This window comes from Mirounga angustirostris, unplaced genomic scaffold, assembly GCF_029215605.1.
Source record: "Mirounga angustirostris isolate CCGP_5_RB_7025 unplaced genomic scaffold, mMirAng1.0.hap1 SCAF_1, whole genome shotgun sequence".
NCBI lineage: Eukaryota > Metazoa > Chordata > Mammalia > Carnivora > Phocidae > Mirounga > Mirounga angustirostris.
The window spans coordinates 157,277,533-157,298,580 of NW_026991709.1; the positions used below are offsets into that span (position 1 = coordinate 157,277,533).

General features: G+C 47.8%; 1 protein-coding gene and 1 long non-coding RNA gene across 2 annotated transcripts in view; one reads left to right on the plus strand and one right to left on the minus strand.

The window, feature by feature from the left end:
• The first annotated feature begins 30 nt into the window (after window positions 1–30).
• On the plus strand, window positions 31–19,067 carry LOC123864002 (uncharacterized). The gene is made up of 3 exons (XR_006795694.3): window positions 31–913; window positions 11,151–11,278; window positions 18,624–19,067. It is a non-coding gene; the product is annotated as an uncharacterized LOC123864002 (long non-coding RNA).
• The window catches only part of UROC1 (urocanate hydratase 1), a 45,435-nt gene continuing 35,854 nt past the window's right edge, over window positions 11,468–21,048 (minus strand). The window contains exons 19-20 of the mRNA XM_045904189.1: window positions 15,245–15,344; window positions 11,468–14,136 (exon numbers count right to left, since the gene is read on the minus strand). Of these exons, the coding sequence (XP_045760145.1) occupies window positions 13,996–14,136; window positions 15,245–15,344 (241 nt within the window). The 3' untranslated portion in view covers window positions 11,468–13,995. The remainder of the gene's footprint in view (window positions 14,137–15,244; window positions 15,345–21,048) is intronic.

A 21,048-nucleotide genomic window follows, 5' to 3' on the forward strand; every position in this document is an offset into this window, starting at 1 on the left:
GCGTGAGCCGAGGGGCGCCGCGCGAGGCTTGCCGGGCTGGGGATGGTCGGCGCCGCCCAGGCGCGGCCCCGCGGGCCCTGCCTGCCGCCGAGCCTGGGGACTTCGGCCGACCCCGACCTCGCCAGCTGCGGCCTGACTCCCTGCATGGGGAACGACGCTCGCCTGACTTAACAATCGTATCTTTCATCTGGGTAGTGGATTAGTAATAGCAGCCAGCTATCTTCACACTCACAAATGTGAGGAAACTGAGGCACAGATAGCTTGAGTCCCTTGCCCGAGGTCACATAGCTGGGAACTGGGAGAGTCAGGGTTCGGGCACCAGGCTGGACTCACTGAACTGCGAACAGCCCAGCTGCCGCTGGCCTTTGGCTCATAGACCTTGCGCGAAGTGCCCCCAGATACTTCCCCGCCACCCAGCCCCTCCACCGGGGCCCCTGCCTACGCTCTTCCAATTGCATTTCCTACTAAACTTTGTACTGTCCCACACCGCCTCAGCCTTTACGCATTGTTGCCTGAACTCCTCCACCCCACCCCCTCAACCCGGATTCAGTCTGGAGTCCCTACACTTGGCTCCACGTCCCTGCCCTACGGACCCAAACTCCTCCTTCACGCCTAGTTTCTTAGGAAAATAACACCGCAGCTGATCCGTAGCCTCCACCACGCCCAACCCCGAATCTAGTCTCAATAGAGCCGACTTTTGTGATCTTCCCAAAGTGCAAATCAGCTGTGCCCCAGTCACTCCATTGCTCTTATTTCCTAGCTGGTCTCCCCCGCATTTCTCACCACTTCACCCCTTACTCTACAATCCCAGGGCTCCCCTATCTCTTTCCATTTCCTCCAGCAAGCCGAACTAGTTCTGCTAGACTGCACAGCTGGTCTCTGATTCCTCTAGGAAGACTGGCCTTCTGATCAGGTACACCCTCACCCAGCCCCTTATTCTCCACCCCACCCTCCGATTTGTTACCTCGTATAGTTCTCAATTGCTGTTGTTTTATTGGCCCCTTTCCTGGATAATTCATTGTCTGTGTACCCCTCTAGAATGTACACTCATTTAGGACAGGAACTGTGTCGGTCTCATTCACAGCTGTATGCTCAGAAGCTAGTAGTGGAGACTCTCAGTAAATATTTATTGATGAATGCCTTATTATTAACAGTTCTTTAAAAATAAGATACATAATATTGAAAAGAATAGGAAACATATATATATGAAATATGAATTTATGCCCCAAATATATTGGTCCCAGGAAAGAATAATCTTTTCAACAAATGGTCTGGGACAACTGGATATCCACACATGAAAGAATGAATTTGGACCCCTACTTCCCACCAGACACAAAAAGTAACTCAAAATGGATCAAGGACCTAAATGTAAGAAGGAAAACTCTTAAACTATTAGGAGAAAACAGTATATCTGTGTGACCTAGGATTAGGGGATGGTTTCCTAGATATGAAACTAAAAGCACAAGCAGTGAAACAAATTGGGCTTTGCCAAAACTGAAAACTCTCTTAGGTCAAAGAACACCAAAAAGAAAATGAAAAGACAACCCACAGAATGGGAGAATATTTGCAAATCCTATATCTGCTAAGCAACTACTACCTAGAATATATTTTTAAAAACCCATGACTCAACAGCAAAAACACAAGCCAATTTAAAAACAAAGGACTTGAATAAACACCTCCCCAGAGATGTACAGATGGCCAATAAGCACATGAGGAGATGTTCAACATCATTACTCATTAGGGAAATGCAAATCAAAACCACAAGGAGATAACATTCCTTATCCACTAATATTAGCAATAATTTTTTAAAATGAAAAAGGAGTGTGAGGATGAAGGAAAAACTGTAACCCTCATTTATGCTGGGAATGTAAAACGGTGAGGCCAGTGTGCAAGAAAGTTTGGCAGTTCCTCAAAAAGTTAAATATAGAATTTCCATATGACCCAGCAATTCCACTCTTAGGCATATACCCAAGAGAAATGAAAACACATTCACACAAAAACTTGTTTGTGAATGGTCATCATAGCAAAATCAATGCAGAACATTGTTTAGAAGGATCCCACTTGTATAAGGAGGGAAAACTATACCTATGTTCACATGCTTGCACATCCTTTTTATTATGTAGCATTATTCATTATTCATAATGCTACATAATAAAAAGTGGAAACAACCAAGTATCTATCAATAGACAAATGGGTAGACAAAATGCAGCATATCCACACAGTGGAATATTATTGGGCCATAAAATGGAGTGAAGTACTGATAAAGGGTACAACATGAGTGAAACTTGAAAACATGCAAGGGGGAAAAAGCCAGACACAAGACACCACATACTATAGGATTCCACTCATATGTCCAAAAAAGGTAAATCCATAGAGCCAGAGAATAGATTAGTGGTTGCCAGGGGATAGGAGAGGAGGGCAAATTGGAAATAACTGCTAAGAGCTACAGTGTTTCTTTTGGGAGTGATGGAAATGCCCTGGAATTAGACAGTGGTGATGGGTACACAACACAGTTGAATATACTAAAAACCACTGACTTGTACACTTTAAAATAGTGACTTTCATGTTCTGATTGGCTCTGCTAAAAATATATTATTGGGAAAAATCAATGCAGAACATTGTTTAGAAGGATCCCATTTGTATAAGGAGGGAAAATTATACCTATATTCACATGCTTGCACATCCTTAGAAAGTTTCTAGAAAGATACACAAGATACTGCTAGTACTTGTGACTGCTTCTAAAGTGAGGTGGGGAAGGGCATCTTCACTAAATACTTCTCTCCTGTTGGCACTATTTGCTTTTGTTTTAGATCATTAGTGGGATTATTTTTTGTTGTCGTTTTAATTCCAGTGTAATTAACATACAGTGTTATATTAGTTTCCAGTGCACAACATAGTGAGTGATTCAACAATTCTATACATTACTCAGTGCTCATCACAGTATGTGTACTCTTAATCCCCTTCACTATTTCACCTATTCTCCCCCTCCCAGCTCCCCTCTGGTAACCAACAATTTGTTCTCTGTATTTAAGAGTCTAGTTTCTTGTTCATCTTTTTTTCTTTGTCCATTTGTTTCTTAAATTCCACATATGAGTGAAATCAGATGGTATTTATCTTTCTCTGACTTATTTCACTTAGCATTATACTCTCTAGTTCCATCCAGATCATTGCAAATGGCAAGATTTCATTCTTTTTTACAGCTGAGTAATATTTCATTGTATACATACACCACATCTTCTTTATCCATTCATCTGTCGATGGACACTTGGACTGTTTCCTTATCTTGGCCATTGTAAATAATACTGCTATAAACATAGGGGTGTGTGTATTCCTTTGGATTAGTGTTGTCATGTTCTTTGGGTAAATACCTAGTAGTGCAATTGCTGGGTTATAGGGTAGCGCTATTTTTAACTTTTTGAGGAACCTCCATACTGTTTTCCAGAGTGGCTGCCCCAGCTTGCATTCCAGCAATAGTGCAGAAGGGGTCCCCTTTCTCCGCATCTCTGCCAACGACCTGTTGTTTCCTGTGTTGTTGATTATAGCCATTCTGACAAGTGTGATGTGATATCTCATTATAGTTTTGATTTGCATTTCCCTGACAATGAGTAGTGGTGAGTATTTATTTATGTCTCTGTTAGCCATTTGTACGTCTTCTTTGAAGAAATGTCTGTTCATGTCTTCTGCCCAACTTCTATTGGATTATTTGTTTTTTGGGTGTTGAGTTGTATAAGTTCTTTATATATTGTGTCTATGAACCCTTTATCAGATATGTCATTTGCAAATATCTTCTCCCATTCAATAGGTTGCCTTTTAGTTTTTTTGATTGTTTCCTTGGCTGTGTAGAAGTTTTTTATTTTGATGTAGTCCCAATAGATTAATTTTGCTTTTGTTCCCCTTGCCTCAGGAGACATATCTAGAAAAATGTTGCTATAGTCAATGTCAGAGAAATTATTGTCTGTGCTCTCTTTGAGGATTTTTATGGTTTCAGTCTCACATTTAGATCTTTAATCCATTTGAATTTATTTTTGTGTGTGGTGTAAGAAAGTGGTCCAGTTTCATTCTTTTGCATGTAGCTGTCCAGTTTTCCCAACACCATTTGTTGAAGAGACTGTCTTTTTCCCATTGGATATTCCTGCCTCCTTTGTCAAAGTTAATTGACCATATAATCATAGGTTTATTTCTGGGCTCTCTATTCTGTTCCATTCATTGATCTATGTGTCTATTTTTGTGCTAGTACCATACTGTTTTGATGACTACAGCTTTGTAGTCTATCTTGAAATTTAGGATTGTGGTACCTCCAGTTTTGTTCTTCTTTTTCAACATTGCTTTGGCTATTTGAGGTTTTTTTGTGGTTCCATACAAATTATGTTTGTCCTCCCAATCCCTGAGCATGGAATGTTTTTCCATTTCTCTGTGTCATCTTCAATTTCTTTCATCAATGTTTATAGTTTTCAGAGTACAGGTCTTTCACCTCCTTGGTTAAGTTTATTCCCAGGTATTTTGTTATTGTTGGTGCAATTATAAATGGGATTGTTGGCTTAATTTGTCTTTCAGCTAGTTCATTATTAGTGTACAGCAATGCAATGAATTTCTACATATTGAGTTTGTATCCTGTGATTTCACTGAATTCATTTATCAGTTCTAATAGTTTTTCTAGAAGTTTTTTGGGGTTTTCTATACATAATATCCTTTCATCTGCAAACAGTGACAGTTTTACTTCTTCCTTACCAATTTGGATACCTTTTATTTCTTTTTATTGTCTGATTGCTATGGCCAGAATTCCCAGTACTATGTTGAATACAAGTGGTGAGAGTGGACATCCTGGTCTTGTTCCTGACCTTAGGGGAAAAGCTCTTTGTTTTTCCCCATTGAGTATGATGTTTTTCATATAAGGCCTTTATTATGTTGAGGTATGTTCCCTCTAGAGAGAAGGTTAAAGGTTTTTATCATGGATGGACATTGTACTTTGTCAAGTACTTTTTCTGCATCTATTGAAATGATCACATGGTTTTTATCCTTTCTCTTATTCATGTGATGTATCATATTGATTGCTTTGCAAATACTGAATTACCCTTGCATCTCAAGAATAAATCCTACTTGATTGTGGTGAATGATAGTTTTAGGGTATTGTTGGATTCAATTTGCTAATATTTTCTTGAGGATTTTTCTATTTTCATCAGAGATATTGGTAACTACAGAGTTCTCAAGATCATGAGTGTTTTTAAAGTAATTTTTATAATTAAATAATTTTTTCCACTATGGAAAATAGTATGGTGGTTCTTCAAAAACTGAACATAGAATTACCATATGACCCAACAATTCCACTTCTGGGTAGATACTGAAAAGAATTGAAAGCAGGGACTCAGTCAGATATTCACAAAGCCATATACCCAGCAGCATTATTCACAGTAGCCAGAAGGTGGAAGCAATCCAGGTGCCCATAGATGGATAAATAGCTAAACAAAATGTGGTTTATGTATGCAACAGGACATCATTCAGTCCTCAAAAGGAAGGAAATTTTGACGCATGTGACAACATGGATGAAACTTGAGGACATTGTGCTACATGAAATAAGCCAGTCACAAAAATTCTATTTACATGAGGTCCCTAGAGTTGTCAAATTCATAGAGACAGAAAGTAGGATGGTGGTCACAGGGGCTGGGGTGGAGGGAGGGTGAGTCAGGGCTTAACGGATATGGAGTTTCAATCTGGGAAGATGAAAAAGTTCTGGAGACGGATGGTGGGAATGGGTGCACAATGGTGTGAGTGTACTTCATGCTGCTGGACTGCACTCTTAGAAATGGTTAAAGTGGTAAATATTATGTTATGCATATTTTACCACAATAAAAGAAAAATTTTAAATTTTTAATGAAAAACATTTGGTGGGAATATGGGTGAGTTTCATCTTTTGGATTTTTCAGGTTTTAAAAGATACTTTCAGGGGTGCCTGGGTGCCTCACTGGGCTAAGCATCTGCCTTCTGCTCAGGTCATGATCTCAGGGTCCTCGGATGGACCCCTAGATTGGGCTCCCTGCTCAGCGGGGAGTCTGCTTCTCCCTCTCCCTCTGGCCTCCCCCCCACCCACTCCAGCTTACTCCCTCTCTCTTCCAAAAAAATAAAATCTTTTAAAAAAAGATACTTCTGGTATCTTTCATAACACTTTAAAATGGGTGAAATCAACTTTAGTGAACATTTGGCAAGGACTCATCTCACTCTTCCTACTGCCTGAGGTTCTCCATCACTGCAAGTAATAGGGCTTATAGTGAGGAGCAGATCTCATGTGCTGGGCTTGAATAGTTGTTGTTCAGTGGTGTCTCAGTCAGAGAGGATGTCTCCAAGCATGTGTGTGTCAGGAGTGGTTTGGGGCAGCCAGGGAGAAGACATAAGGTGCTTGTCATACTTGTTTGCATCTGGGGAGAAATCCCACCAGCCCAGATGTTGCTGGGTGCCCAGTACTATAGCTGGGGGAAAAAGGGTGCAAGAATACCTGACTCCAGGGGTCCCAAACAGACCAGGTTGGGCCACTCACCGCTGACAAAGTCCAAAGGCACAGTAACGAGCAGTGGTGAAACAAAGGAATTAATTTACTGAGGCACCACCAGGAAGACCGCGGACTAGTGTCTCATAGACTGTCTCCAAAGTTCCGAAAATAGACCCAGTTGATATAAGGAAAATGTGGGGCAAAGGTGGATGGGTACATGCAGGTGGGCCGTGAAGGTTTTATCCTGGGCATGGTCTTTCTGGCTTAGGGCAGTCCTTATTGCTTCAGGGGTAGTTTCATTCCCATTAGGGGTTGCTTGGCCGCAAGGGTCTTTTGCCTGAATTAAGAAACAAAATGAAAAGAAGAATTTAATCAATTAGAAAGTACTGATTGAGGTCAAAATGGAGGGAGCTGAAGTCCGCTTTGAGCACTCTGATGGCATCCCTGTGGCCTTTGAATTGCCACTGTCCATGTGCAGGGTATCGCAAGTTCTGGAAGGAGTAGGGACGGGCTGCGGTTGGGAGTTCCAACGTGTGTGTTCTTTCCAACACCACTGAGACAGGGAAACTAAAGGGACCCAATGAAAAACTGCTTTTTTCTCCTTTTCTTGCTTCTATTCTTGCTGGGACCTATATGCCTGCCTTACACACACCTCATCGAACAGATAATGTGTGTCCTCCTTGTAAAGGTCAAGGAGTTAATGATCTCTTTGGAGGCTTCCAGCACAACAGGTAGCATCTAAGGAGTGGCCGGTGGTGTCATTATGAATGTTTTCCAAGACCACTGACTCACCAAGACCCCTGGCTCCAGGGCAGAAGTGACTTACGGAGGACACCTAAACACTTGTCTTTGTTCCTGGATGCCTGAGAAGACACGTGTGCTGAACCACAACCCTTAATAAAAACCCCAGACCCCAAGCAAAGATGAGACTCACTCTTTTTTCCTTTCTGAGTCTTCTAGATGCTCTGTCTGTATGCGCTCTCTCGATGTCTGCGATAAACTCTGCTCTCACTTCCTCTCCGCGCATTTGATTTCTATCCAGCATAAAGCCAAGGATCGTCTTGGCTGGTCCTGTAGGAAGCCCTCTGGGTCCTCGGACCTCGCCAGCCTCCATCACCACTAACCAATTAACCCAATTCTGACACTATGTACCTGGAGATTGCCTAGGTAATGGGCTCAGTCCTACAAGACAGCCCCCCGCCCCCCACACACATCAGTTTCAAGTCAGCTGTGCTTCTGATTGACCGGCAGTAGATTGGAGGTTCCCATGACCTCCTCCTTGGGTTTGATTCATGTGCTAGAGTGGCTCACAGAACTCAGAGGAACTTTTTTTTAAAAGATTTTATTTATCTATTATCTATTTGAGTGAAAGAGAGAATGAGAGAGAAAGTGAGCACGAGCCAGGGAGGAGCAGAGGCAGAGGGAGAAGCAGACTCCCCACTGAGCAGGGAGCCCGCTGCAGGGTTCAATCCCAGGACCCTGGGATCATGACCTGAGCTGAAGGCAGACATAACCAACTGAGCCACCCAGGCACCCCTCAGAGGGACATTTTACTTACCAGCTTACCAGTTTATTATAAAAGGAGATAACTCAGGAACAGCCAGATAGAAGAGACACATAGGACAAGGTATGGGGAAGGGGCACAGGGCTTCCATGCCCTCTCAACATGCCATTCTCCCCAAATCTCCATGTGTTCCCCACCACGGAAGCTCTCCTAGCCCTGTCCTTTTGCATTTCTTTGGTGGCTTCAATATTTTTTTTTTTTTAAAGATTTTATTTATTTATTTGACAGAGACAGAGATAGTGAGAGCAGGAACACAAGCAGGGGGAGTGGGAGAGGGAGAAGCAGGCTTCCCCTCGAGGAGGGAGCCCGATGTGGGACTCAATCCCAGGACCCTGGGATCATGACTTGAGCCGAAGGCAGATGCTCAACTAGTGAGCCACCCAGGCGCCCCACGGCTTCAATATTCAGGCATAACTGATCAAACCATTGGCCACTGATGATTCAACCTCTAGCTCCTCTCCCCTTTCCAGAGGACATGGGGTAGGACTCAAAGTTCCAACCCTCTCATTACTCCTTGGTTCCCCTTGCAACCAGCCATCATCCTTAGGTGTTCTCCAAAAGTCACCTCATTAACATAAACTCAGGTGTACTTGAAAGAAGTTTGTTATGAATATCAGAACACCTTTTTTAAAATGATTTTATTTATTTGAGAGAGAGAGAGGGAGAGAGAATGAGCAGGGGGAAGGACAGGGAGAAGCAGACTCCCCACTGAGCAGGGAGCCCAGTGTGGGGCTTGATCCGAGGACTCTGATCATGATCTGAGCCGAGGGCAGATACTTAAACTGACTGAGCCACCCAGGCGCCCAGAATATCAAAACACCTTGATCACTCTTACCAGTTAGGAAATTCCAAGGGTTTTAAAAGGAGCTCTGTGCCAGAAATGGGAATGAAGACCAAATATATATATTTTTATTATAAATCAAAATATCACAGAGTGAAAGGAAACTTCTCCATCAGGGATTTCTGTGATGTTAATTTTACCCATCAATTTCAGTGGGCCATTTTAAACATTGTTTCTGGGTATGTCCCTGTGGGTGATTCCAGACAGGATTAGCATTTAAATGGGTGGCTCTTCTGCAAGTAGGTAGGCGTCTGCAATCTGTTGAGGTCTCAGTCTGTTGGGGTCTGAACAGAACAAAAGGCAGAGGAAGAGGAATTCCCTGTTTAATATCCCACTGAGCTGAGACACCTCATTTCATCTTGTCCTGCTCTTAGACGGGGATTTACACCATCTCTTCCCTGGTTCTCAGGCCTTCGGACTTGAACTGAATTATGCCCCTGGCCTTCCCAGTCCTCTAGCTTATGGTTCCATGGGGCTGCCATGATATATATAGCAACAACATCTATCTATCTATATATAGACATCTACAGATATCTATATTATATATGTATATATGTCCAGATACATCTCCTACTGGTTCTGTTTATCTAGAGAATGATAACACACAGATATTTGAATCCCAGCAGAGACTACAGGTGACAGAGTGGGAAGCAGGCAGTGTAAGAAACCAGCATCTCAAGCCCAAGAAGGAACAATAGGCACACTTGGCCTCGCCACTGGAGGGCAGTAAGGACTGGTAGGTGATGTAGGAAAGATGTTAGAGTTCAAAGCCGACGGCCAAGAAAGAATTCTTGAGACATTTTTGGTGCAAAAGGTGGTTTTATTAAAGCACGGGGACAGGACCCGTGGGCAGGAAGAGCTGCACCAGGGTGATGAGGAACGGCCCATTATATACTTTCAGTTTGAGAGGGGGTTAGGGATGGCATAGGTCTCTAAGGAATTTGGAAGCAAGGTTTCCAGGCCCTTGAGGGGGCTAGCTATTGTTGGGAAAAGGTCATTTATTACCGTCTAATAAAACCTTAGTCACGAGACCCTTCAGATGGATATCGGTGGGCCATATGCTTGGGGGATGAGTGCCAACAGGTATCTTGGGGGGGTTTAGAGGTAAAGGACGTTTCCAAAGGAATTTTTATATGTTAAAGTAGACTTACAGGATCCTGGGGGGTGGGGGGCAGGGAATCAGGCTAGGATTGTCTTTTGCCCTTAGCCAAATATTAACATTGAGGCAGCTGAGTCCCTAGAGGCATGTCTCTCTGCCTGTTTCAAGGACTTGTCAATGGGCTATAGGTAGAAAGGAAATTTAGTAATTTTTCTTCTGCCTTTGTTTCCCACATCAGTAGGGCCTGTGGCAAATTGGAAAAAACAAGCCCAGCTCCAAAGAGCCTCCAGCTGATTGCTGATGCAGAGGTGGCAAGGGCACAGTGTCACCTGATCGCTTGGCTTAAGTACACTGAAAATCTGGATATTTAAGTGACATCTCCCAACTTGTAAAAATTGGTGACAAAGTCAAACATTTTTAAAGAGGGCAAACAAAATGCAGCAGCAGGTCAAGTCTGGCCCCCTGCCCTCTTGTAGGAGCCTACTCTAAAACCTGGGGCAACAGAGCTCATCACTTGGCTGAGCCCTCCTGAACTGACCGGGGCTGGCCAGCAAGGAAAGCGTCTGATTCCCAGGGAGCCCCCAGGTTCACAGAGGCCAGAGGCTACCCAGGGAGAGGTCCTGACACATTCACAACATCGAATTTTCAAGGCAACTGAAGCCGATGCCAGTCATGGCCAACTGGTTTCTATTTTAATCATTTTGATGAAAACATTTCTCAGTAGACTACACATCTCTGCTTTCTTAAAAATAAGACTAAACTGCACACAGAATCCCTTTGAAAAATATCCAGTTCCTGTGTCTGCCTGAGACACCACCGAACAAGCCATCCTGATCATCCAGTCCACGCGGCTGTGGTCAGCTGTCCCCACTCCCGCTGAGCCGCATGGGGGCCCCACTCTGGATGTCGGGCATCCCTTCTCCCTGGTGGCAGCAGGCAGCAGGCTGACACGCTGTGGCCCAGGGACATAGCCTGCTTACTGGCATGGCTTGCAGTGGAGCCAAGAGGGGGTCTGAGGCCCTTGTACATGGCTAGTCGCCTGCTGAGCCATGGCCTGAAGCTGGCCATTGAACCCTGCCTGCCTGTCCTTAAGGGAAGGTGCTGGATGGGAAAAGAAGGGCAGTCCTGGTCTCAACATTGACATACTCTCTTTGTTTCTCCGTAGGAACAGGGAATATTCACACAGATACAGGCACCAGGGTGCTTTCGTGGAGACTTGTTGACGGACCATGGGAGGATTTAGCACTGAACTTGCTGCATGCAACAGAAGCCCTACAGGGATGGCTTTAACAGGTGAGGCTGGAGTGGGGCCAGCAGGGCTGGTACAGCAGCTCTGTATGCTGCCAGGAACCCGGGCACCTCTGCCTTTCCATGAGCATCCTCCATGTGCTTCTGTGGCCCTTGTGGTCACAACAGGGTTGCTATGCTTCCAGGCATCACACCTGAGGTCCTGGCAGGGGGAAGGGGTGAGGACAAAAAGCAATCCAGTCCACTTTTATTTAAAAAGCAACAGCTTTCCCAGAGGTCCTACCCTGTAGACTTCCACCTCGTCTCACGGCCAGAACTAGGCCAATAGTCACTCTTAATGACAAAGCAATCCTGAAAATCAACTATGGGGTAATGTACATACTACTGTCCAGAAAAATTTGGACTGTGTAAGGGAAAAGGAGGAAATGGCCACTAGGGAGGAGACAAACAGTGTTGAGTGGTTGAAGACACAGACCCCAGCTAGACTGGCCTCCTCTTTGCAGGTGTAAACGGGGAGGGGTGTCAGGTTCTCTGTGGCTCCTTAGACACCCATCCCCCAATTGCTTTCTCAATTCTGTGTGTAGGGTGGGTCATTTGTCAGTGAGCTCCAGGGGCTGAGCTAAGGCTAGGAAATAATGAGAAGGAGGTTCATGGTCAAAGGTGCCCTGCTTTGCACAGTGAGGTCATGGGGGGGGGGTCCTCTGGCCTGGACAGCCAGCAAGTGTGGTGGGGCCAGCTCGGCCTGACTCCCTGCATGGCCCTGGATGTTTACAGGGAAGGGAGCAGGTCCCAACGTCAGTAAGTGGGGTGGGAAGGGTGGAAGAAGAGGGGCAGGAAATTCATCCCTTCACTTGGCTTTTTATAACCTGGATGAGAATAAAGCAGAACCACAGTCACCCCTTGACTGAGATGCAGGTGTTACACTCTGTTATACAGCTTAGAAAACTGAGGTTCAGAGAGGCCAAGGTCCCTGAGGTCCTGGCAGGCAGGCAGGGTTAGGAGAAAGCTAAGGACTCCCGGGGCCCCACATCCACCTATTAATTTAGGAGAAATTTTTATTTTATAAAAGAAACATACCCACACATTGGGACTCCAGAAAGCAAGTTTTGGCCTCTATAATCCTTCTCCAATAAATAAATTAACATAAATTAAATAGATCAAAGTTTTATCAGAGTCTTGGCATTTCATTTCTAAAACCTAATTAATTACAAAGGAAAGGGGAAGTGTTGTCCAATCACTGCGTTGTGCATCTGAAACTACTACTGTAAGATTGTGCATCAACTAGACTTCAATTTCAAACAAAGGAAAGGGGATAGCTCATTGGTTGCTAAAGACAGGGAGGCAGTCCCCCAGGCCCCCATCTCCCAGGCCTGGTCCCACAGCAGGGTGAGGCCATGGTCTGCCCTGGATTAGAGGCAGGAGCTAGAAGTCCCCTCCCCAAAGGGGCTTGTTCTGAGGAAGGCAAAGGGTTTGGCCTGGGTCCCACTGTGTGAACCAAACAAGACAAATGTCCTCGCCACAGCATGCTCTCCTCTGTCATCAGAGGGTACTACCACCTTTGGGGGTCTTTCTTCCCCCTCTCTCCCACCCCCACCCCACTGCTACCTTGTGTCCTCCTCCTGCCTTCGTCTCAGCTCCAGGGGCTAGGTGGTCACAGGGGGAAAGCCAATCATACCCAAAGCCTGCAGCACCCCAGAGGCCAGGGGCAATAGGCAACCGGGAGTTGAGGAGGCAGGAGGGAGCCCTAAAAGTAGGGGAATCCCTAAAAAAAAGGGTGCCTACTTCAAAAGGAAGGCCTGGAAAAGCATGGCCACATTAACTCCCTTTGCCTGGGTGCTTTGCATCTGAGCCTGGGCCATGGGTCCAGCCACTACCAGGATCAGATATCTGGGGGAGGGGTGCGAAAATGCAGCCTCAGGCCCAACAGGGCTCCTGCAGGACACCTGGTCGCAAGCAGGGTTCTGGAGCGGGCCTCCCTCTAAAGGGACTGGGCTGCATTTTCTTGCACTTCATACTGGGCCAGCCATCGGGGGCACCCCTCTTCTCTCCTTTTTTCCCCACAAACTACCGTTGACCCTTTAGGGCAGGACCTTGCCTGCCGCCAACCCACCAACCCATGGCCATCCTGCCCATGACACCTTACATGGCTTCTTTCCTTTCTTCCCTAATCCTTTATTACCCTGTCTTCCTCCCTGGACCCTCAAGCCCAGGGCCTGGCCGTGTTCCTTTGGGCCCATGGCTGGAGGCACTGAGATACAGAAAGTATGTCATGGACAGCTAGACAGGCCAGCAGATGGAAAGATAGCTGGATGCATGGATGGAAGGCAGACAGGAGGCAGAGTGATTGATAAAAACCAGGCCAAAGGAGACTCTGCTCCCTTGGTGGAAGAAAGAATGGCAGGGGCTTTGAAGGGACTGGTTGACGCCCAGTATTCATGGCATGCACAGCCCCCAAAAGTTCCTGGAGTCTACTTTGTGGCGGGCTAGAGGATTTGGCCCTGGACGAGACTTTTGCTGCCCTCCCAGGGTTCCCAGGGGTCACGGACAAAGGGTCCCATCTCTTCTGGCTTGGGCTGGCTCGTTTGTAAACTGCGGATGGTGGTGCCATGCCCTCCAGGGCATTGAGGGCCAAGTGAGGGCTTGTGTGTGAAACTGCTAACCCAGGAGACAAAGGTGTGTAGTGACAGATGCGCTGTGACTGTGAGGGTGAGGACAGGGACCAAGGGGGGATGAGGGAACCAAGGCCGGCTCTTGGGTTCCCCTCATGGCCGCAGGGCCTGCTGGAGCATGTGCTCATCGGCCACCTCATGCGGGAGTGTCACCACCAAGCCCTTGTTGTCCTGCATCGTCTGGCAGATGATCTCGTAGGCCTTCCGGTTCCCAGACCAACAGCGCCGAGCTACCTGCGGCAGGATGGGGAGAGAGCAGGGCAGCTGTTGGTGCCAACACCAGCTTCCCAATAGGGCCTTCTGGACACACTGCCGCTGGGCTGCAAATCCCCGCCCTCGCCCACTTTGGGGCCCCTCTGTGCTGTGTGTGGGGCCAGCAGTCTTGTGTGTCTGCCCCATCCCCACCTCTAGCTCAGACCTCCCACTCTCTTGGCTGGACTATGTATTTAGCCGCCTCTCTGATCTGAAACTGGCCATCCTTCTACCCAGCCTACCCCATGTCCAAGAAAGACCTTGCATTCACTCAGGGGTACCAGGCCAGGTATCCTGGAGCCATCCTCAGGGAATCCACATCCATCTCAGCTCCGCCTTAGAATCTCTCTCCAATCAGCTTCGTTCTCTCCACCTCAGTCCTCGGGGCTTCCCCGCCCTCCCTGCTGCCATGCTTGCCTCCCCCGTCCCTCCCCTCACTGCTTTGTGGCCCTCAGGATGAAGACCACCCCCTCTACTGGTTAGCACCCCTCCAGGAACCCCTCCACCCCACTCTTACGCTCACCCCCTCACCTGACATCCAGCTGTCTGGGCCCCTGCACGCAGAACCCCTCCACTTCCCCCTCACACCTGCCAGCATGCATCCTCCCCATGACCACCTGGCCCCCTGTTTGTGCTCACCACCCCTTCTCTTGGCCTGTGATGTGGTCACGGGGCAGGAGGGCACCCCCCGCCCCTGCAGGGCCACACATGCATGTGCACAGCCAGAGAGGGTGAGAGCTGCTCGGCCTGACAGACCTGCCCCCTCTGAGAGGCTGGAAAGAAAGGAGGTCGTCAGCACTAACAGTGGGGTACTCTCACTGGGAGGGAAGGGCTGGGGGCCCCTATGGGGATCGAGGCTGGACTGGAGGGGTAGGGCCAGAGGCAGGAAGAGACAAAAGAGACTCAGAAACAGCCCCAAAAGATGCAAGGAGAGACCCAGCAACAGTGGGAGAGGAGACACCAGTAAGCAAGAGCGGCGGGACTGTTCCCTGGGGAAGAAGGGAGAAGAACACTCTCTCGGGTCTGCAATCTGGAGAGGCAGAACCCCCATTGGAGAGAAGGCCCGTGGAAAGGCCTGGATGTGACTTACTCCGTTGGAGACATCCCAGCTGAGCATCATCTTGGCCTTCTGCTCAGCCTCCTGGGTCCCGTCCAGCACAAGGCCAAATCCTCCATTGATGACCTCACCCCTGCAAGAGGCAAAGAGGATTCTAGGCCACTCTCCAGGCCTGCCCCTGCCTGGAGCAGACAGAAGCGCACGCACATTTGGGGAACCCTTTGGAAGCACTGGCTCAAGGAGACAGTGTGGCTGGCTCCTGCGGCCTGGAGTCTGCACCCTCTCCCCAGCCTAGGGGATGCAGGAGTCACTGGGCTCTGCACTGCCCACTTGCACCTCTGTGCTTTACCCCGTGCACTCCACACCCACCTTCAAGACTCTTGACCATGTCACCTCCCACAGGTGACCTCCTTCTCTGTGGTTCTGAGTGCATCTCATAAAGGCCTGCTTCCTTGGGGGGCTCTTATGATGCTCAATTCAACTGTCATTCTTCCTGATTTCTCTTTATGCTCTTACTTTTCTTTACCTCTTCTTTCAGCTTGCTTTAGGTGTATTTTGAGGTCCTGATAACTTGATTTGAAGGCTGAGTTCTTTATTTTCTGTATTTCTTATTTTCTAATGACCAGATTTCTCTGAGCACTGTTTGGACTACCTCCCCTCACAGACGTGATACGTTCATGTGTTCATTCATTTCTTCAGTAGGTGTCGTGGGAATCTTAGTGAAGCATGTTAATGCTATCCGACTTTCCACATGTTTGCCCTGTGGTTCTGTGCCATCAGCTAGGAGCACCCTATCCTTCTTGGCACCCCTGGATCTCCATCCTCACCCTTAGCATCATGATCAAGGCCTGGCTGCCCTTCCTGCTATTAGCATCACTATACCCCTCATACCCCCTTCTGTTACACACATAGGAAATGCCCTCCCTCTTGCTGGCACTTGCCAGGGCCTTACTGCCAAACACGAACCTGGCAATACAGCCTCCAACCTTTCAGTTCCCGCTTCCAGCGAATTTGCTCTTCTTCCTTCTTGCACCCAAAATGTGCACCTAGCTTCTCTAGTCTCAGATCCTTCAGGCCTTACCTGCTTCTCTGCCCCGTTTGGGCTCTACTGACAATTTCAGCCAGTTCCCACCAAGAAGGTGAGGAGCCCTCTGTTGCAGGAGCCAGCTGAGCTCCCCACTCCCAGCGTGGAAGTCGAGCACCTCTGTGAGTGGGCAACTGCCCCTGCCCTCAGCCTGTGTCCCCGAGCTGGGCAGCCCTGTGCCTGTCAGTGGGCTCCCATCATATCTCCCACCAGCCTCCGGGTGGATTCAAGGTCATCATCAGTCACCTGTCGGGGCTGATGTTGGGTGACAGAGGGGAAAGCAGATGCCAGCCAGTGTCGCCAAGCAAGGACTTCAGCGTGTCCTTTGACCAGAGAGGGCTTTTGGAGATGAGAACTTGATCTTCTGTTTTGGGAGCCTGAAGCCCAGACTGCTAGAGAGCAAAGCTGCTCAGCTCCATGTGACCTCAGCAAACCCTGCCCACTGAGGCAACCTCAGCACACTGAGCCCAGGAAGATGAGACAATAAAGGCAGCACCACGATCAGCAGAGCACGGGGGGTTGCTCACAAATGGAATTGGGACAACTAACTGTCCCTTTGAGAAAAACAGAAAAATAGAGCTCTATGCCACATAAAGAAAAACTGGTGCCAGATGTACTAAAGAAGGAAAAATTCAAAATTATATGATAAATAAAGTTTAGGAGCATGTCTTTTCTTAACTTGGGAAGGAGGAGGAATGTCTTTTAAAGCAACGTTTAAAAAATGAAGGGCCCTTGAATCACCTGGGTGGCTTAGTCGGTTAAGCATCCGACTCTTGATACTGGCTCAGGTCATGGTCTCAGGGTTGTGAGACCCCACATCATCCATGCTGAGCAGGGAGTCTGCTTGGGATTCTGGGATTCTCTCCCATTTCCTTTTCGTTCTCCTACCCACTCTGTCCCTTTCCCCTCTCCCTGCTCACATGTACGCTCTCTCTCTCTCTCTAAAATAAATAAAATCTTTTAAAAAAATGAAGAGCCAGAATAGAAAAGTTACTGGGTAAAGATAAAGCTCCCTGTGAGGAGAGGAGGCCTGCACAGGGGACTCTTCCAGAAAGCCTGGCTGCAGAGAAGGTGGTTAGCTCACAGCCCCTAACAATAACTCCTTAGGGTCCTTCTTGGGGCAGAGGCTAAGCACTACCATGGCGAGGGCCTGCCCATTTCTGCCCACCCAAAGTAGGTCCTTCAATGGCCTTGGCCCCAGAACCCCAGCCCCCTCAGGCGGCAAGACTGGCGGGTGTGCATGGAGACTGAGGGTGCCCCCCTTCCTTTCTCAGGTGGTCTTTCCAGTAAGCCTTTTACACACTCTACCTCCGCCCCAGCTTCTGCCTCCTGGAAAACCCAGCCAGCACAGATACAATACACGACATTCAAACACAAGGGATGTGCACCCAAGACATGCATCTAATGTCTAGAATGGATTAAGAACACCCAACCAATAAGAAAAATCACACAACTCAAAACAAAAAATTGGAAGCAAGCAAGTCAAATCAAAACAACAAGGATTTGTCACTTCTTGCTCACCAGTCTGGCAAATCCTATGTGGTAACACCCAGGGTGCTGAGGTTATGCAAACTGGAATTTTTATATAGGGAAATGTGACCACAGCTACCAAAGTTTAAAACACCCAGTTTTCACCTGCAGTCCCAAACCGCGTGCACTTGATAAAGGCTAACATTTATGGGAGGCGTGCCACGTCCAGGCCCTGCCCTGGCCCCCTTACAGGTAGTTCGCGGAGTAAGGTTAGCGCATGCATTCGGGCCAGGCCTCCTGCAAAAGTAGCTCGTTTTAAAACCTGGGCAAAGTTATTTCTCCACCTGGGTAGCACCTATTTCTTACAGGGGACTGTTGCAGCGATCAGATGAGCTAGCATGTCAATCTAGAAGGCCTTGTACATGTTGTACACAGTACTATGAGCATTAGCCATTCACTATTTAATGTTCATAGCAATTGCTATTATGATGCGCATTTTGTCAATGAGAAACGAAGCTCAACAAGCTTAACTTGTGCAGAGAAATCAACTTCAGTATCCATGCTCTCAATTGTGCCATGAACTATACATCGAAGATACCCCCCACTGCACTGGAGATTTACGCACACAGAGGGCGAGAACCTTGCAAGCCTTGGTACTCAGAGCGGTCCTCGGGCCTGCAGAAGCAGCATCACCTGAAAGCCAGATGTGCAACTGCTTTATAGGCTGGCAGTGAAGATTCGATAGTGAATGGCTAATGGCCACACCCTCCCTATAAGGACAGGAGACGAGACCTGTGTTTACTGAGCAGACCAACCAGCCTAAAACCAGACTGACCACTGACCTCTCCTGCTTTGCAGCCTACGGTCCAAAGGTCCCTGTGCACACCGGGCTGTGGGTGCCCTCTCGAAACACAAGCAGACAGCAAGGACCACTGGACAGACAGCATGAGCACAGACTCCAAGCAAGCAACCAGAAAGAGGGGCTCCAAGGAGACAGAGGAAGAGGAAGATGACACACAGATGATGCAGATTGTCTTGGAAATGGAAGTGCTCCAGAACAGGGAGACAGTAGATGATATAAAAACTGAAAGCAGGGGTGCCTGGGTGGCTCATATGGTTGAGCGTCTGCCTTCAGCTCAGGTCATCGTCTCAGGGTCCTGGGATGGAGTCCTACGTCGTCAGGCTCCCTGCTCAGCGGGGAGCCTTCTTCTCCTGCTCCCCCTGCCCCTCCCCACTGCTCCTGCTTGCGCACTCTCTCTCTCTGTCAAATAAATAAATAAACAAATAAATACTGAGAGCATATCACGAAATAGCAGAAGGAGCTTATAACTTAGAAATGGGTTTGTGTAGAACAAAGAAAAAAATTAACTGACGAGTTGAAAGTGATTTCCTCCTGGAGCAGGAATGGTTGAGGTACAGATTTTTTCCCTGCTGATTTTGCAGTAAGCCTTTCGGGAGCATCTGATGGATTAAATTATGTGGGTGTATGCAGTCCTGTCTGCAAAGCCTCGGGGGCAGCCGGAGGGTGGGAGCAACTTGGGAATTGGCAGGGAGCATTCCCTCTCTTGGGAGCTCCCCCTGCAGGGGGTCCTGCCATGAGACCCTCATGTCATGGATGCTTTCTTAGGCCAGTTCTGCTCTGATCCCTCCTGCCCCCTGTGGCTCAGTTGGCAATGACAGGTGGATCCTGGGAGGTGACAGATCTGGGTTCAGATCCTGACTCCACCACCAGCTCATGTTACTCAACCTCATTCTCTTCACCTCCAGCACCAATTCAGCAAATCCAGTGACAAAATGCGAGGTACCTCACAACCAGGCACTCTCCGTTCTGGTTTTCTCTAGCCTGTGTATTGGAAAAAACACATACTCCCGTCACATTTTCCATTAATTAGAGCCGCCTGACTGCGCTACAGCTCGGAATTCTGGCCTCGAAGCCAGCCGATCGGAATGCTCTGGGAAGCTCCAGTGCTGAAGGACTTGGCTGTGGAGGGTAAGGCCAGGCTCAGTCTGGCCAGAACGGGCTCAGAGGTCAGTTCAGAGATGGCTGGCCAGAAAGCTGCCTTCCTCTCTGAAGCGGCAGCGCCCCCTGCTGCCCCGGAGAGCCAGGAGTCCAACTTGGCGGGAGAGCCCAGACCTGAGAGCTTCCCAGGTCTGGGAAGAGGGGACAGCTGGACAGCTGCAGCTCATTAACCTCCTGGTGCCTCAGTTTCCTCATCTGTAAAATGTATTTGCTTCTACGATTAGGTGAGAGCGTAGATCCAAAGAGTTTAGTAAATGCTTGCCACACCATCCATGTACAATAAATATTAGTTGTTCATTATTCTTTGTGGATTTGATATTGTGATTTATAATAAAAGATATATATTTGGTCTTAGTCCCATTTCTGGCACAGAGCTCTTAAAATACTTGGAATTTTGTAAGCACTGAGAGCGGGTAAAGTGTCTTTTGTTATGTGAATGAGGTGACTTTTGGATCACATCTAAGGAATGGGGGCAGGGGTGCTAGTTTCCAGTGGAACCAACCATACTGCTACAGGATTGGAACTTTCAGTCCCACCTCCCAGACTTCCAGTGAGGGGAAAGGGGCTGGAGGTTGAATCTGGGGTCAATGATTTAGTCAATCATGCCTAAATAATGAAGCCTCCATTAATACCTAAAAGGACAGGTTTGGAGAGGTTCTAGGCTGGGAACCAGAACACTTGCATGTGCCACAGTGCCAGGCCCCAAACTCTGCAAGGACAGAAGCTCTTCTGTTTGGGACCTCTCCCTATGTACCTCTTCATCTGGCTAGTCACTTGTACCCTTTGATATCCTTTGTAATAAACTGGTTTCCTGAGTTCTGTGAGCTGCTCGAGCGCATTAATGGAACCCAGGGAGGCTACTGTGGGAACCTCTGATTTGTAGCCCGTCAGTCAGATGCACAGGTGACAACCTAGACTTGCAATCGGCATCTGAGGTGGTGGCATCCTTGTGGGATCCTTACCCTGTGGGATCTGGTTCTGTCTCTGAGCAGATGGTGTCAGAATTGAGTTGAATTGTGGACACCCAGGGGGTGTTGGAGAACTGCCCAGTGGTGTGGGAAAGCCCCCACATGCTAGAATTAGGGTGCAGAATTATAGCAGACCTCTTCATGATGGAACTGCCACTGTCAGCTGGAATAAGATCCTTCTACAAACCCCAATTTCCTCATGGCACAGACTGGGAAGAGGCCTGGCAGGGCAGAGCTGTGAGCCGGGGACCCAGGAGAGCCCAGAATCCAGGTCTCCCGCCTCCCAGCCCAGCTG